Below are 18,595 nucleotides of genomic sequence, written 5' to 3'. Positions count from 1 at the left end.
TGTTGATAATACCAGTATACCAATATGGATTCTTAAAAGGGTTAGTTCACCCAAAAAATAAACCTCATTAATTACTCACCCTCTGTTTTTAGTTTTTTTGTATTCTCGTCGCTTCATAACATTGATAAAAACTGTTTTAAAGCAGCACTAGGCAACTTTTCAACCTTCAAAATATATTTTCAAGACTCTTGTGATGATACATCGATTTACAATAGGTTGAATGACACGTCTGCCATAGCTTGACGGGGTCTGTATCATTTTTAATCGTACTTTTAAACTTCGGGTTTCGGGTAGTAACCCGAGAACAAAAAGAACTACAAAATTCACTGCTTTACGGCATATACGTCACTTCCACCAACACTTCCTTACATTCAGACGTGGAGCCCAACTATCGTTTGTTTGTTGGATGTTATAATCATGTCCGAAGCAGCACAGAAAAATAAGAAAGCTAAGGTTTTGTTGGAGGAAAGCAATAAGAGGAAACGAAAAAGTGATCGGAGGCAGGACGAGGATCAACATTGGGCCAGCTTTTGCTCTTTGGCGTGAGCTGAAGGATTGCCCGACCGATGCTGACTCGGCTCTCATGCTTGCTATAGTTATAACCTACCACTCAAACGTTGAATTGAAGTATCATAGATTCTGTCAAACGGTAGCCAATAGACTACAGGCTACTATAATGACGCTGGCTTTTAAACGTGTGCATTGTGATCATTTGCCTTTTGAAAAAAATAAAACCCATGAAATTATATTCATCTGACATGCTGAAGCATATGCCACTGTACCTGGATGAACATTTCATACGCGCCGCCAGCAGAACACCCGCATGCGGACTCCTGCAGTGTTCAGGGGAACTTTTAGCGGTGCGCCGGTCGGCTTTTTTTCCAACCCGTGGTGCCCGCTTTTATGACACTTTGACTTAGATGTAGCTAAATACTTAACCAGATTAAAATGATCTAATTCCCTTTATATGATTTTTATTCTATCATTGGGGATGTGCTTGTTCATGTGAAAATTTGTGGCATTTACAACAGTTTTACATAGCCTACTGTCTCATGCACACAAAAGGAAGATAGACGAAAATGGTCATCTATGATGGTATTGTAATTGTTGACAGCTGACAGAGTTTGTCGCTCATGCTTTCACTGCGTGATGTATCTAGTTATATACCCCCAAATTTCAAAATACGCCGATGAGTGTCCTATATAATATAATGGGGGGCCAAGCAGGAAATAATTCAATGTAAATCTTAATATGTGTAGTAAAAACTCTGAATATATAGTGTCATATACTATATAGTATCCTGGATATAAAGTTATAACTCTAAATATATTCTATAATTACAATTTTTTGATTGACAGGTTTGCCAATCCAGCTGTTGTGCGTCCATATATAATCCTCCTGCGCTCATACTCCCAGAACTCTTCTCACACCAACCACTGTATCGCACGCATGCTGCACAGACTGGCTGTGGATCTGAAGATGGAGGCGTTACTATATCAGCTGTCCGTCTTTTCCCTGTTCAATAAGATCCTGGGAGACCCAGCAGCGTCCACCTATCAGGTAACGCACATCAATGCTCTCCATTAATACACTATAGTTCTTTCTGTATCTTTTGTAACCTGAGGTTTCTGTAGCTCAACTGGTAGGGCAAAATGTCAAAGTGAGTTAGTTAGTAGTGTGTTAAAACCATAGACTGTACAAAAATATGTATGGATTCCGATAAGCCGTTCTGAAGTGTAAAGTAGAGACGAGTTGGGCGTCACCATCTTGCGAGCACCTCTTCGCGTGTCACTCCCGGATAACAGAAAATGGGCAAAAAGGAGGGACGTGTGCGGAGCTTAGGTGACGCAATGACTATAGATGGCGGGTAAATGGCTATCCATCTGTCGCTCAAAGTAACCACGCCCTTAGTTATGCAGAACTTTAAAGGGTTAGTTCACCCAAAAATGAAATTGATGTCATTAATGACTCACCCTAATGTCGTTCCACACCCGTAAGACCTATTAAAAAAGAAGTTCATCTTCAGACACTGTTTAAGATATTTTATATTTTAGTCCCAGAGGATATGCAGTCTATGCACACTTTACTGTCCATGTCCAGAAAGAGAATAAAAACATCATCAAAGTAGTCCATATGAGACATCAGTTGGTTGATTAGAATCTCTTGAAGCATCGAAAATACATTTTGGTCCAATTTTGGATCAACATTTTGAAAATGTTGGATCCTGTGTCAAACTGCTGAAATCACGTGACATTGGCGATCCGAATCATTGACCGATTCACTGATTCATGGCCGTTTGGATCTTTATTTGAGGAACATGGAAGAGAAGACAATGCTGAATAAAGTTGTAGTTTTTTTCGATCCTTCAAGAGATTCTAATTAACTAACTGATGTCACATATGGGGCTCTATTTTATCGATCTGAAACGCAAGTGTCAAAGCCCGAAGCGCAAGTAACTTTGTGGGCGGGTCTCGGCGCTGTTGTTATTTTCCCGGCGGGATAAATGGCTCTTGTGCCCGGCGCAAATCTAAAATGGGTTGGTCTGAAGTAGCTTCATTATTCATAGGTGTGGTTTGGGCGTAACGTGAATAAACCAATCAGAGCGTCATCCAACATTCCCTTTAAAAGCAGGTGCGCAAGTTCTATTATGGATCGCTATTATTATGGCGTATTTACCAGGCGCACGCCAGGAGCGGTTCACAGCCGAGGAAACTGATGTTCTTGTAAGAGCATTGAAAGACAGAGAAGTTGTGTTGTATGGGGATGGGAGAAACCCACCCAAAATAGCGTCGGTTATACAGTTTTTCAGTCGAATTATTATTATTATTTTTTTATTTTATTTTTTTCCTGGTTCTTGACGGACAAACCAATTTGTCAGATGTCCTTATATACATATATGTCTTGCCACTATTGGGCAAACAGGTCTGATCCTTAATTACTACAATTAGCCTGAATAATTTGTAAGCTAGATTTATGCCTATTTTTTGGGCATGGCACACCACAATGATTTCCGTCATCTCATGTGTTAATATTTTTTTTAGTGTAACAATTTATGATTTGCAAAAATAACTGTTGCATCTGTGTAGATTACATGAGCGAAGTGTATGCGCGTTGTGCACGCTATACATTATGGTCAAGCATGCGCCCTTAAAATAGCATAATGAACAACGCGCCACTGACTTTAGACTAGGTTTTTTCTGGTCAGAGGCGCAATTGTTTAATGGAACAGCAAAATAGCACCAGGGATTGTTTGCGCCGGAACACGCCTCCTTTTTTGCGCTGAACTGCCCAGGGAGCGCAAGTTCATTCACTAGTTTAGCGACGTGCTTCTGTGGAGGGAAAAGCGCGCTTTGCGCGGGTGCAAAATAGGAATGACACATGCGTCGGTGTACAAAATCAATTGCGCTGGGTGCAAGATAGGGCCCATGGAATACTTTGATGATTTTTTTATTACTTTTTTGGACATGGACAGTAAAGTGTGCATAGACTGCAAATCCTCAGGTCTTACGGGTGTGGAACGACATTAGGGTGAGTCATTAATGACATCAATTTCATTTTTTGGTGAACTAACCCTTTAAGGCTTTATATAATGTTTAATGAATGAGTTATAAAAAAATTCACCCCCTCACAGTTGTCATGAAGGTCGAAATGAGCCATATAGACCAAAACCACAGTTTGTACCAGACTGTAAACATGTTTTTTTCTGCTGTAAGGTGAGGAATTTTAACATGGGGCTCAATGAGATTCTGCTCCTTCAGGAGCCTGTCCCTAGTGGCCAGTTGAGGAATTGCAGTTTACATTACCTCCGTATTGGCCTCAAGAGAGATTGCGGGAGGTTGCCGCTTGGTTGAAGCTAGCGGTTATGGTAATTGGCATGACATTAACCCCAAACTCACTCAAAGTGGTTGACCAATCACAGCACACTGATCCAACCAGCCAATCAGAGCACATTAAGCTTTTCCAAAGGCAGAGCTTCATAGAGACAGGAACTAAACAGAGCGTTACTGACAGACTGGTAAAGAGAGAGAGGAGCTGCAACAATGGAGAATATGGGGAAAATATCTAACATTCAAGCAGGAAAACCTGTTCTAGCAGAGCCCACAGACAACATCAAGATTTAGAAAAAGTGCATAATCCCTTTAAAATCTGTAAAATAAAAAAATATATATATATTAATGTCATTGAATTCAGTTTTTAATGTACATGAAATTTATTAATTCCTTTTTTATCCTTACAGGAGCTTGTTAAATTTGGAAAATATGTTCTGAACCGGTTCTTTGTATTTGCTGCTACAAACGACAAAGCTTTTGTGGAGCTGCTGTTCTGGAAGAATGTGGGGGCCATAAGAGAAATGACAGAGGGATACAATAAAGTGGGGTAATTGCGCATGTCTTTAGACTTTATTGATACTAAAGTGGATTAAAGCTCAAAACTTAGAGCTGCTTTACAGTTTGTGATGTGTTTTATTCACATGTCCATATATATTAGGGAAGGCGTAAAGAAGAAAGCCAATTGGACTCCTGAAGAAGAGGAACAGCTTCAGCGATTGTATGAAGAATACAAGGACTCTGGAGGTGGACATGCACTTGTTCACAGTCTCTTGATTTTAAGTACATTGGTAATTTTTCTAAATCATTTTTGTTGTTTTTTGTTCTTCAGTGCCTGATGTTGTTGAGACGCTGCTACCGTTGCTGAGCAGCAGCCGCACCAGACGGGAGGTGGTGTCCCACATGGTATCCATGGGTTTGGTGGACAGTGTGAAGGATTTGAAGAAAGAGAAGTACAGTTGTATTTTAATATCTGTAATTTGAAAATAATGACTCGTAGTAGAGACATTTTGCTCCATTTTCAGTCCTACTAAGGCACTTGCCATCTTTAAAACCTGTACCTTACTAGGTTTAAAACCTTTCTAAAAATATATATATTTTCTCTAATTTGATCAGGAAAGGTACTCGCATCGTGCTCTGGACTGAAGAACAGGAACAGGAGCTCCAGGTGCTCTTTGAGGAGTTTAGAGACTCTGATGGTTAGTGCAAATTAAGTATTTGTTATTAAGTGTATATATATATATATATATATATATATATATATATATATATATAATGATTTTATAATCAAGTAAAAACGCTATTAAGAGTTTTTATTATTAATAACAAAACTGAAATAAGGTGAATCTCAAGAAGACATGGATGCCAGCCGAACTTAGCCTCGCCCACAACATTTTTAGGTTGGGCAGTTCGGTCTGGGCTCGCTCCATAGAGGAGTAATTATCCCCGAACAGAAACTGTTCTGACCAATGAAATCATCAGGGCGGGCTTTAGACGATGACGGACAGATGATCAACAGTAACGTAATCATCACGTCATCAAAGGGGCTTGGATTATATTCGTTCAAATCCTAAACGGAGAGCTTGTTTGTATATGCATTATATATATATATATTACATGGGTCTATATATTACATAATAGTCGCTTCAACCCGCGGACATACAAAACAATCGGCGGGAAAAAACCGCGGACTTGGCAACACAGTGCAGTTGAGCTCTGTTGAAGTCGTTTCGTTGCTCTGATTGGTTGTAGGTCTGTCCAATTGAGGTCTTTCCTGGTTCGGTTGGAACACGCCTCATAATCACAGCCCAATGGAGCAGTTTCAGACTCATATTCTGACTAGAATTGAGTATGACCACATCAGGCTAGTCCAGGACATCATTCACACTAAAATAAATTAATAAAAATAGAAATAACTGTGAAGAGTCACTTCTTTTTAATGAGTTGTTTAAAATAAATCTTAAATTTGAATCAGCTGAACTGCCTGGATCACTCAAAGTTTTTACACTTGGCAGGTTTGGTTCTCTTCAAATGAACTGGAATGTTAGTGCAGGTCAGATAAATCAAAGTGAGCGCTGCCGACCAATTCCTGGTCCGCACTAAACCAAAACCCGAACTCTGTTGCAATTTTCCTGAAATATGAATGCAAAACAAACCAAAGACATCTAAACTAAAAAAAAACAGGACAGGATGTTACGAGATCCAACCCTCAAGAATACCTGATTTTATTTGCCATAGCCGCAATGTTGCCCTTTACAGTTTACAGTTGTCAAAACTTTGCTTCAAATGCAACAGATCTTAGATTGTTTGTGCTGATTCCTGTCGCTGTTTTGACTCCTTTACACATTTTATAAGCTCTTCACGAGTTGGTCAAAATACCATCATATGTAGGCATCATATGCAGTCACGTACAACGAGCGCATTTATCTCAGCACACAACATTGTTTTCAAATGTTAAAGGAAGTGTATGGAAGACTATGGCCAAAATTAGTACGGCTATCACTTTCAAACGACTGTAGAGCGGTTTATCCCCCTCCCCTTGACTCGAGGTTTCCAGATTGGCTGCAGGATCTGCAGGAACGTTTGTAGATCTGCAGCTGTGGTAACTAGAGCAGATCTGGCAACCCGGATACCGAAACACTACTGACTTCATGATTGGTCGATAGGTGGAGGGCGGAGCTTCAGGCCAAAACACAACATGTCAACATCAACATCAGTTGAGGGCTGCAACAACAACTTTTAAATGACAATATCCTGGCCGGACTACTGTTGTCAGTGATATAAGTATCTGAAATTAACATTTCATAATGTCTATAGTGACATATCAAAGCCATTTTATGATTCATTGAAATACATTTCTTACATACAGTTCCTTTAAACAAGTTCTGTCGCAAAATGTACGTCACAACATTTTTTTTTTAGTTTTGTGTCTTTAGGTTCGGTGTTAAAAATCACAGTGTGAATGCTTAATGAACCAGGAGTAAGGGGCCTGTACCATGATGGTAGTTTAACAAGTTAAGGGTTACAGGATTAGTTTCGAGCTGACAAAACCAAACCAATCAATTCAGGCTTTGTTGGTCCCATGATGCTGATCATCAGTGTGTGCACGTGAAAGTGTGACATCAGCAGTGAGCAGCCAATCACATGCCTTTTAGCACAGAAAGTGTGACTCATTTCTCATGAGAGAGCCAACGTGATTCAAAACTCTTTTGCTGAATATTAAAAGATTGAATATATATCGAATTTAAATGCATTCACAAAGAAGAAAAAGCTTTTCCATGATAGAGGATAAATAAAGAAAATATCTTGCTACTAGTGCAAGTGAAAGTTGTTATTTTTTTATTTTTTTATTATATTATACATACTATATATTAAATTATATATATATATTGACCGGTCAAAAGTTTTAGAAGAGTACGTTTTTTAAATGTTTTTAAAGAAGTCTCTTCTGTTCACCAAGACTTCATTTGTTTAAAAAAAAGACAACAACAAAAAAATGGTAATATTGTGGTTTCTATTTGAACATATTTTTAAATGTAATTTATCACTATATATTTAAGTAATCATCATTAGACAATTTATATTTTGTATCATGTAGTGACCTTTAATTTGGAGCAAGAGAAACAGGGGGAGTAACTTGATTGCATCAGAGATGTCACTTTGCTCACAGCTGATTGGTTCAAATTAAGTTTGATATCTCTTCCTGAACATAACCTGCCGTGGAGTGTAAGTTACTATGGAGATGAACACAGCTAAAAGCCAAACCACTTTAATGGTACCTAAAACCCAGGATAAGCTTAAACATATCTGGCTAGCCAGCTAATCCGGCGGCTTAGTATTGGCCCCAGGTCTACACTTGCAGTTTGGTCTGGGCCAGAAACAAAAAAACATTTTGTCTTGGTCTACTTGGCATTCACCTTGGCATTTTTACATCAAACCTGAAGATAACCAAGCTGAAGGCACAGGGCTTCACAACTTGATTGGTCGGCTTTAATTAAGCATATTTTGCAACGGAATGTACCAAGCATCCAAAACAATATTGTGATGTGGGAAAAATGCGCTCATGTGCATGGCCTGTATATGATGGTGTTTTGACCAGCTCAGAAATCGTGAAGAGCTCATAAAGTCCAAACAGCGGCAGGGATCCCTCCATCATCACACACACAAAGATCTGCTGTGAGGAGACGTGGTTCAATCGACTGGTTTAATTCAACCAAACATGACGAGTGTGAACACAGCCTCAGGTGTTTATGAATTAACATCTGATTTATTACTGAATCATCTGAAGTTATCATTACTTTCAGTGATGTCCATTTTGAAAGCAAGAATGTTCTGTGCTCTTAAGGTTCATGAAACCTTCGGAATGTAATTCCTGAAATCAGTGTAATTGCTTTATGGTTGTGTAAAACTACTAATCCTCACATCTGCATATATCTGTCTCTTGAATGTAATGCCTGCAAAATTCCTCTACTTATGCTTTCTCTGCTGTGTTCATAGATGTGCTTGGAAATATTCTGAAGCAGATCACAGCCAAGCGCTCAAGGGCCCGAATCGTTGACAAGATCCTCAGCATGGGTCTAGCGTCCGACCGCAGAGACCTGTACAAGAAGAGACAACGCAGCGCTGCTGGCAAGAGTACTGGAATGGTGCGTCAGCGTAAAGCCTAGTTTATTATACTCACCGTGTCCCCACGTGTGTGAAGGTTTGCGTGGCAAAAATTACATCATGCGTGTTGACCCTATTTCACATTTTTTAGTTGTTGTTGTTTTTTTACTTTGCGTGTGGCTCCGCTTCCCAAGATGCTCAACTTTGAGGCGATTCTGAGTGAGCAGGTCCGTCTGTGCCAGCATCCAGTTACTGCTCGTCTAAGTTAATGCCTTACATTTACAAATGAGCCTACAAAAAGAGAATAGAAGCCTTTTGAATGAAAATAAAGGTACATTTTTTTATGAAATAAATGGAAAATATTTAATAAAACGAGAACATTTTAAGAGATTTTTTAAATGTAGTTTCATACGCATGTTCTCATATTCATATGTTTTGTTCTAATGCCACAAGTAATAATCTCTAGAAATATGACGTAGCTTTTTGCTTTAACGTCTTCTCTTTTTTTTATTGTAACATTCAGATAAAAGCTTAGCATGTGCAGAATGATTGTGCATCATTAACCAATGTGTTATGAAGGGTAATTATTAGAAACATTTGCTGACATGTGATAGTATAAAATGGGCCATTTTACTCCACTACCTGAACTTTTGCAGCTAATGTAAAATACTTAATCAACTATTCTATTTAAAAAGTATTCTTACCCTAAAGCCCTAATTTTATTTTTTCATTTCAAAATAAAAAGTAAAACACAAAATAATACTAATTTAAAAACATGAATGTGTCCACAAATTCTTCATCAAATAGACACTAAAACAATGCAATATAGATCACTGTTTTCCAGAGACACAAAGTAAGATTAATAGTACTTATGCTCTAGTTAGTCCGTTGAAATAGATATATGTATAGAGTTGGCACACCAACACTCCAAATATATAAGAATCTAATAATAGGTGACGTTTCAAGCATGCAGGCTCCTCATTAGATCGTGTGTGTGTGTGTGTGTGTGTGTGTGTGTGTGTGTGTGTGTGTGTGTGTGTGTGTGTGTGTGTGTGTGTGTGTGTGTGTGTGTGTGTGTGTGTGTGTGTGTGTGTATCAGACAGAGGAAGAGTTCTTTGATATGACTGGGGAGTCCCAGGAGAAGGACATGGATGTAGAAGAGGATACATCTGAGCAAGATGAAGATGAACAAAACTATGAGGATCAAACTGACAGCTCAGCCAAAAGAAAGCAAAAGAGCATGAGTAGAAACATTGCTTCAGAGAAAATTCACAGTCTGAAAAACATGGTCCAGACCTTACAGCAGCAAGGTACTTAAACTTAAGTAATAATAATGCTTTATTATGAGGGTCTTTCTGAACGAAGGCTGAGATTGTTACTGACGTGTGTTTGTGGTAACAGGTCTGTCAGGGCCTGTCCTGTGGCTACAGAATTGCCTGAACAGAACAGCTGATGACCGTGAGGAGGATGGTGAGAACATAAAACATTGATTGAATCCTCTGTTACTCCTGCTTATAATAAGCGCTAGAGATTGTAAAAGGTTTTCCTTTTTTGTTATTAGCCAATCACATGCCTGCTTAGCACCCTCTAGCACTACCGCAGACCCGGGCATGCCTCTCATGTGGTGCCTCCTATCATTTTGTGCCCTGGGCAACCGTATATCTTGCCTATGCCACAAGCATTGTCCATTGTAGCACATTACATCGCAATGCCCTGTTCACTTTGACCTGTTTGTGACCCGTTAAATCAAAAACAATTCTTGCACTTCTGTAACAGAAGCTGATTTTCATTTCCTATCTATCATATCAGTCATGGCCTCACACCGACTAAACGCCCTCTGGCTCCGTCTGGTACAGTAGCCACACTCCAAGCTCTCGCTATTGGTTGAGCTGGAAAGAGACGGATCTGAGTGGACTGCTCTCGATGTTAAGATGGTGCCTGGGAGGCTCAGTGGTCACACTCTTGAGGGAGATAAACCATCAATGGCATACTAATAGTAGTAAATAAACAGAGCAAGAGCATTCTCCGTTAATACTGTAATAATAATGTCGGATTGACAAAACAGATTTGGCAAATGCTAGGGTTGCCCCCGACTAAAGATTTCTCTAGTCGACAAGTAGTCACTCATTGAAGCCATTGGTCAACTAATTGCACATTTATATTATTTTAATACTTAAAGGGTTAGTTCACCCAAAAATTAAAATTAACCCATGATTTACTTGCCCTCAAGTCATCCTAGGTGTAAATGACATTCTTCTTTCAAACGGCTCTTCTAATGACAGTCTATTTCTGTTTTGAAGTCTACAAAAGTGCATCCATCCATCATAAAAGTGCTTTAATTTTAAAGGGGGTTAAAAAAAGGCCTTCTGAGCCAAGCGATGCAATTGTGTAAGAAATATGGCATTTCTTTCTCCAGGTGTTTCTCATCCTGTGCCACTGGTTCCTCTGACAGAGGAGAACGAGGATGCCATGGAAAACAGGGCTTTCCAAAAACTTCTACGCTCAGTTGGCATCCGTGCACCCTCAGACGGACAGGTTGGTTTGGGTTTATTTGTCTCTCATCCTCTGACTTCTGTGCTTCTGTATTGGTATAATAGTGATTATCTGAAAAGCCTGTATCTGTAGTGCTGTAAAGCTGCTTTCATCTCATCCGTTCTGCATTCATCAGGAGTCTTTCTGGAGGATTTCTCCCAGTCTGAGCGTGGATCAGCTGAGGAAATTAGCAGCGTCTCTTGACCCGGTTGATGAGACAGCAGCTGAAGGGGATTCTGAAGGAAACAAGGACAACAGTCCTGGTGTTGAGATGGAGGAAGACGACGATGATGATAACCAAGAGCAGAGATCTCAAGCACTGAGAGCTTTGCTATTGTCTCGCCAGAGGAAACGCTCCTCTGCTAAAGCAAAAGGTGAGCATGTCACATTTTCAGTGATGCCAATTTTGATCATTTTCTTAGTGGCCAAGCACTGAAGTTGTGACTGCAGTTACCTGTAAGTTTGTCTTCTTTCAAGGATTATTATGTACTAGGCAAGGCAAGGCAAGTATATTTGTATAGCACATTTCATACCCAATGGCAATTCAAAGTGCTTTACATAGAAATGAATTAAAATAGTAGTAACATATGCATTAGAATTAAGAATACCATGTGTACGAATACAACATTTAAAACAAGCATAGTTAAAACGGCTGTAAAGATAATTAATAATAATAATAAAATAAAATAAAATAAAATGGTCAGATCCACAATAGTGGTCTGAAATAAAAATAAAACATCCTTCAGTTTACAGCGTACATACATGTGCCATCTTTATTAGAACACCTCTCCTTCATTTCTTTCTCAAACACGTTCATAACATCCATTTCAATCACTATTCTCTGATTTTTACTCAGGAACTTCTTGTTAAACCCATTTTCACTCATCATACCTTTCCACAGATTTCCACATACTCTAACCTTATTGTCAAACTTTCCATCCAACCCAGTTTTCACTCATCATATTTAACTCAAATAAACATTTAAAATAATAACCAAACATAAGAACAAAGGTTAACAAACAATTATAAAAATAATATACAGATAAGATAGGGTGCAATCAGTCGGACATACAGTGCTCAGGGCTCATTCAGTAAACGCACAGCTGAACAGATGTGTTTTGAGTCTGGATTTGAATGTGGCTACTGTTGGAGCACATCTGATCTGTTCAGGAAGCTGGTTCCAACTGCGGCTGGCATAATAGCTAAAGGCAGACTCTCCTTGCTTTGAGTGAACTCTTGGTATTTCTAACTGACTTGATCCTGCTGATCTGAGTGATCTGTTGGGTTTGTATTTAATCAGCATATCTGCAGTGTGTTGAGGTCCTCGCTCATTGAGAGATTTATAAACAAGTAGCAGTACTTTCAAATTGATCCTAGATTTTAAAGTACTACTTTAGATTTTTCCACACTACAATGTGTCAATCACATCATACAGCTCAGATTGTCATCTGTCATTTGAAAGGTCTCGCGGAGTAGAACACAACAAGCATCATTGACTAAACCTGAGCAAGTTTTTTAAAAGTTAAGTCCTGCAAGACCCATATGTGCGGCATTCACGTGGCATTTTTCAATTATTTTCTTCATGAAACGTGTGAAAAATCACATCATTATTTACAGCAGAGCAGGTTCTCAGGATTACAAAGAGCCCAAAGTCACCATAATCCGTCTTTTAGATCTAATGATATTCCTCGTTGAATTGAATTGTGAACAGAAAACAGTCCAGACGCACACGAGCGGAGAACAAAAAAAAACAGTTGCATACACTTGCCGTTTAGGCTTGTAGCTCCATGAAACATGTTGTGATTGTTAAAAGGGCAAATCCTTCTTTTCAGCAGACTCTCACAAATAAAAAGAGACCAAGGACACCATAATCCATAACTCAGATCGTAAATTATTCCCATATAGATTTAAAGGGTTAGTTCACCCAAAAATGAACATTAGATGTTTTTTTGCTTACCCCCAGGGCATCCAACATGTAGGTGTGTTTGTTTCTTCAGTAGAACACAAATGAAGATTTTTAAGATGAAGAATGATGAAGAATTAGATGATTAGATGAAGAAGTCATATAATGGTGTGAATGGGTAACAACTTTGAGAGCAAAACAAAAAAAATCTGTTTTCAGAAAAATGTGTAATCTTTTTTTTTCTTTTTTTTATCGATTGACAGCACTAAAAGAAAGTTTTCATTAAAAATATATTAAGCATGTATGCCCACTATATATCTGCCTTTTTGTATTTATTGCATTGCATATGGTATGTTCAGGGATGACAGATTGATAAGCAGATATGCCAATGGATGTAACTTTTTACACTTTGCTAAAAGTGGTTCTCCTGTTGATTTTGTCCTACCAGTGTGGCTCTCCTGAAAAAAATAGCGAAGACCACTGGTCTATGGTATCTGCCACTGCAACACATTTCCAGAATTTCATTTTACTCTGTGACTATAGGGGAGGGCAGGGGTTGGCGGTACTGTACGTTTCTGGATATTTGCTGTGGGGCTTGGATTACCTCTCTCTTTTTTGACCATACATGTGTTTGAAGCCTTTGAAGTGGCTTGCTCCACTCTTTGGAACAGTCTTCCTAATCATATTAGAATGGATTCCATGGTCTTAAAACGGCAATGGTTGCCGGTGTAGACACGGTTTAAGAAATGGAATCGAAATTGCTAAAATTCAAACAATACCCGTCCCTAGTCACAGTGTTGCCTATTGGTCAAAACATTAAAATAAATTGTATTATCTTGTAGTCCTTTCTAATTCTGTGTTTGACCTTTAACTGTTATGCCACCGGTGTTCTTGGCCTCATAATTGGTGCTTGCAACTATATTGTTGAAAATGTATTGATAGCTTTGAATAAAAGCGTCTGCTAAATGCATAAATGTAATGTATTGACCATGTCAATTAATTAATTTAAACCTCTGTCTTTTATAAGACTCTCCATCACGTGAGGGCAGTTCTGATACTGTGGAACCAAGGTTAGTATTGATAGTAACTCTTTAGTGACTTAAGTTTGTGAAGGTTTACACCAAACATAAGTTTCTTAAGCTAGGTGTGATTTTGTTGATTTTTCTTCCAGTGATCGTTCAGAGAAGAGAATCTCAAAGAAGAGAAGCAGAGTGTTGGATGATGATGATGATGAAGATGATCAGAGAGGTAATGAACAGCATTTCAAAAGCTTATCTATAATTTCTATCAAACAAAGACGTGACGTGTTAGTCTGTGAAATAGCGTGTCAGGCAGGCTGCACAAATATTGATCTTGACATTGTTAGCCTCTTGTCTTTTTTACATGTCTTACATTGTACATTGAACTTTAAAATATTTAATATTGTACAAGAAAACAGCATATGCTACAAAATAAATTGTTATTGAAATATTGTAAGTGGTAATGTGAACTACACAAAGGAATGTTTAATAAACAATATGCAAAATCAAAATTGAATAGCTCCGTGATGGATTGCCAAATGACCGCGCAACCTATTGGAAAGTGCAGAGGAGTATTTAGTTAGGTTAGTTAAATAACGAAATTATAGTTTTTGTTTTTTTAAGTAGAACTAGAAAATCATATTTATGTAAAGAGATATAGTAAAATAAAAAGTGCTTAAAAGTGGAAAACTCTTCTTAAGTGGAAGGAAGCTACTTTTTCCCCTCACGTGCAACCAATATAGAAACTAAGCGTAGTCATTAGTTTGGTTAGTAAAATAACAAGTATTATTTTCTACTTAAAAACTATCATTTTATGTAAAGAGATAAAGTAAAACACCCCACCCCCACCGACAATATCATCGTCCATTGTGATGTTTTACTGTAAATATCATCAGCTGCCAATTTAGGGCACATCGCCCAACCCTACGGTGCAGTCTGATTTATTAATTAACATCATTAACATGATTAAATGAAAAGCTTACTGCAATCAATAACTTATTTCTGATTTGATTTATTTGTGCTGGTTCAGAAATTGAGCGATTGTGTCAAAAATGTCACCAAAATGAATGCCCACAAAATTCAAAATATTGTTACAAAAAAGTGCTTTTACCAGGGCCGTATTCACAAAACATCTTAAGGCTAAAAGTAGCTCCTAACTTGCTGATTCAGGGGAAACTCTTAAAAATAATGGCCGTGTCAGTCCTGATTTTAGGACTCCTACATTTTTGCTCTTGAGTATTTCACAAAGCATTTTAGCACTAAAACTAGCTTCTAAATCCATGAAGCATTATAGGAGTAGTCAAGAGGAGTCCTGAGTCACTAAGACCAAATCACAAACAATCCTAATGACTGTTGCAGCAATCCGCTTAAAGTCACTATACAGCACTGAGCAATAGTGATAATGTATCTTCAATTTAAAAAAAAAACTGTGGTAATTGTCTTTGAGTTCACACTTACAAAAGATTGAATAAAGTAAAACATTATAAGCGTGTTTGACGTGCTGTCCGAAGCGACCAAGCCCTCAGAGCTCAGTATTTAGCCCAAACCCAGAGTTCTGCCCCGAATCGCAGACCGAGAGAGAGGAACGGGGCGGCGGAGGGATGCAGAAAACTGTGGAGGAGACTAACGTTAGTCAGCTCCTGGCTGTGTATATACAATATACCTCCTCTCGTGCTGATTAGATTGAACATGCTCCTCAAACGTAGTTTATAAAACCTATCAGCTCTATATAGTGTCTTATTCAAATTATAAGTCATTATTTTCTAATTATATTTCTCCGGCGGTGATATGGATCTGTATGAATTTAAGGAGTGCTGGTCTTGTTCTTGACTACAGCACTACCTACCCCACATCCTAACAGGCAGCTTTCACAAGCAGTTGTAAAGATCTTTCAGCACGCCCTCCGACCTGCAGATACCTACACTTGGCACTAGCTGGCAACTTAACGAAAAAAGGGAAGGAGTTGAGCATAATCGGGTTAAGAACATGAATATAAATGCACGCAGTGATCAAACGTCATCCATGTTGTTTGCAGAGAATATAAATGAACAAAATGCTGCTACTCACAAATTCTGATTTATCCATACAATCCTGAACAAGCACATAAATCATCTTAGAAAATAAATTATTAATGAACACCTACGCCTGTCTAAAAGACAAATACTTTTTACAAATGCAATAAGAATTTGTATTGAATTTGAGCAGAATCAATCGATGAAACGCAGTCAATTCCTCCCATGCATGGCACTTTCTTTTGTCTCTCCCACAGATATTTCAGATGTGGAACCGTCATCCAGGAGTAACATGGATTCAGACCGTGAGAGTCCTGCTGCCCCGGCTAAGCGCAGATATAAGAGAGTGTTAAGTGATGAAGAGGACGAAGATAGCTAGACATATTATTACTGCTCAATACGATCTTAAATGGCTTTTTCCTCTCTCTCTGTCTCTCATTTTAAATGTAAATTACCGAGTCCTCTGTCTACCCTCGTTTTTTCTGAACTTGTGTAGCTATCTAGAAAAAAAAAAAAGTTTTACCATTTTGAGAAATCTTTTCCAGAGACATGTTTTGTGTATTTTTTGGTTTAGGAATTTGATAGACCAGCATTTTTCACTTTTTGGTTTAATTTCTAATATTTCCTCCATTTTGAATTTGTCAGCAAAAATATTTTTTGTCATTTCATTGTCACTTGTTATTGATGTTATTGAAAATGTAACACCATTAAATGCAGCATCACATGCTTTGGCACAGTGTTCATAATTGTCACATGACATCCTTATACAAATAAAATTTTGCTATTATAAGGTAACTCTTTGTGTGTTAATAAAATGTGCTATATTAGCTTTGTTATATTTAAGACTGTGTATATCTGTTTGTTTGGACAGTTAAATGACACCTTAGATATGTTGTCTATAAATAGATTTGACAAACACTCCACATTAAAGAAATACGGTCATTTCATTTCAACTCGTCTTTTTCAGTGAGCTTGGCATTTGCTCACTTTTCAAGCGACTTAATTGCTGCAAACGTTTTGCTTTATGCAAAAGGGAGAGCAATAGAAGCAACGAAACCAACAAGGCCAACAACCTGCAAGAGCTGGAAGAAGTCTCAGTTAATCGAGCACAGCACACAAGCTTTTTTTTGACAAACAAACAGAAAATTTAATTCGATAGTTAATTGCTAGTCTTTATTGGTCAGGTGCAATTGGAAAAGATGTGTCTTATGATGTTATTTTAAAAATGGCTACAGACTCAGCACGAATTGAGTTGCTATTAAGTGCCATTAAGTTGGCACTTTGCCGTAAGGAGCTCAAATTAGGTTGTAATCGTCAGCAAAATGGCACCAATGTCAGTAATTTTATAGCAGTGTTTCTCTCGGAGCTACAGTGGGTAAGGAAAGTATTCAGACCCCCTTAAATGTTTCACTCTTGTTATATTGCAGCCATTTGCTAAAATCATTTAAGTTCATTTTTTTCCCCCATTAATGTACACACAGCACCCCATATTTACAGAAAAACGATTTTTTTTTGCAGATTTATTAAAAAAGAAAAACTGAAATATCACATGGTCCTAAGTATTCAGACCCTTTGCTCAGTATTTAGTAGAAGCACATTTTTGATCTAATACGGGAGTCTTTTTGGGAAAGATTGCAACAAGTTTTTCACACGTGGATTTGTGAATCCTCTGCCATTCCTCCTTGCAGAACCTCTCCAGTTCTGTCAGGTTGGATGGTAAATGTTGGTGGTAAGCCATTTTCAGGTCTCTCCAGAGATGCTCAATTGGGCTTAAGTCAGGGCTCTGTTGTTGTGAGGCCACTCCTTCATTATTTTAGCTGTGTGCTTCGGGTCATTGTCTTGTTGGAAGGTGAACCTTCAGCCCAATCTGAGGTCTTGAGCACTCTGGAGAAGGTGTTCATCCAGGATATCCCTGTACTTGGCCGCATTCATCTTTCCCTTCAATCGCAACCAGTCGTCCTGTCCCTGCAGCTGAAAAACACCCCCACAGCATGATGCTGCCACCACCATGCTTCACTGTAGGGACTGTATTGGACAGGTGATGAACAGTGTCTGGTTTTCTCCACACAGACTGATTAGAATTAAGGCCAAAAAGTTCTATCTTGGTCTCATCAGACCAGAGAATCTTTTTTCTCACCATCTTGGAATCCGTCAGGTGTTTTTGTTTTTTTAAGCAAACTCTGTGCGGCCTTTCATGTGTCCTGCACTGAGGAGAGGCTTCCGTCAGGCCACTGCCATAAAGCCCCAACTGGTGGAGGGCTGCAGTAATGGGGTTGACTTTCTACAACTTTCTGCCAACTGCATCTCTGGAGCTCAGCCACAGAGATCCTTGGGTTTTTCTTTATGTCTCTCACCAAGGCTCTTCTCCCCAGATAACTCAGCTCTAGGAAGGGTTCTGGTCGTCCCAAACATCTTCCATTTAAGGATTATGGAGGCCACTGTGCTCCTAGGAACCTTAAGTGCAGCAGAATTTTTTTGTAACCGTGGCCAGATCTATGCCTTGCCACAATTCTGTCTCTGAACTCTTCAGGCAGTTCCTTTGACCTCATGACTCTCGTTTGTTCTGACATGCACTGTGAGCTGTAAGGTCTTATATAGACAGGTGTGTGGCTTTCCTAATCAAGTCCAATCAGTATAATCAAACACAGCTGGACTCAAATGAAGGTGTAGAACCATCTCAAGGATGATCAGAAGAAA

The 18,595-nt window shown here is 38.6% G+C and overlaps 1 protein-coding gene across 1 annotated transcript in view; it reads left to right on the top strand.

Annotated features, from left to right (window-relative positions):
- The window catches only part of timeless (timeless circadian clock), a 39,859-nt gene extending 23,194 nt beyond the window's left edge, over nt 1–16,665 (top strand). Inside the window, exons 19-31 of the mRNA XM_067431497.1 lie at nt 1,359–1,560; nt 4,238–4,377; nt 4,489–4,574; nt 4,660–4,780; nt 4,944–5,026; nt 8,325–8,473; nt 9,532–9,742; nt 9,834–9,902; nt 10,849–10,967; nt 11,101–11,338; nt 13,895–13,937; nt 14,039–14,115; nt 16,156–16,665. Coding sequence (XP_067287598.1) covers nt 1,359–1,560; nt 4,238–4,377; nt 4,489–4,574; nt 4,660–4,780; nt 4,944–5,026; nt 8,325–8,473; nt 9,532–9,742; nt 9,834–9,902; nt 10,849–10,967; nt 11,101–11,338; nt 13,895–13,937; nt 14,039–14,115; nt 16,156–16,277 — 1,660 coding nt within the window. The 3' untranslated portion in view covers nt 16,278–16,665. The remainder of the gene's footprint in view (nt 1–1,358; nt 1,561–4,237; nt 4,378–4,488; nt 4,575–4,659; nt 4,781–4,943; nt 5,027–8,324; nt 8,474–9,531; nt 9,743–9,833; nt 9,903–10,848; nt 10,968–11,100; nt 11,339–13,894; nt 13,938–14,038; nt 14,116–16,155) is intronic.
- Nucleotides 16,666–18,595: the final 1,930 nt, after the last annotated feature.

The sequence above is a fragment of the Pseudorasbora parva genome, chromosome 22, assembly GCF_024679245.1.
Source record: "Pseudorasbora parva isolate DD20220531a chromosome 22, ASM2467924v1, whole genome shotgun sequence".
Taxonomy (NCBI): Eukaryota; Metazoa; Chordata; class Actinopteri; order Cypriniformes; family Gobionidae; genus Pseudorasbora; species Pseudorasbora parva.
The sequence above is the reverse complement of the archived record's forward strand: the minus strand, read 5'-3'. Positions and strand labels throughout refer to the sequence as shown.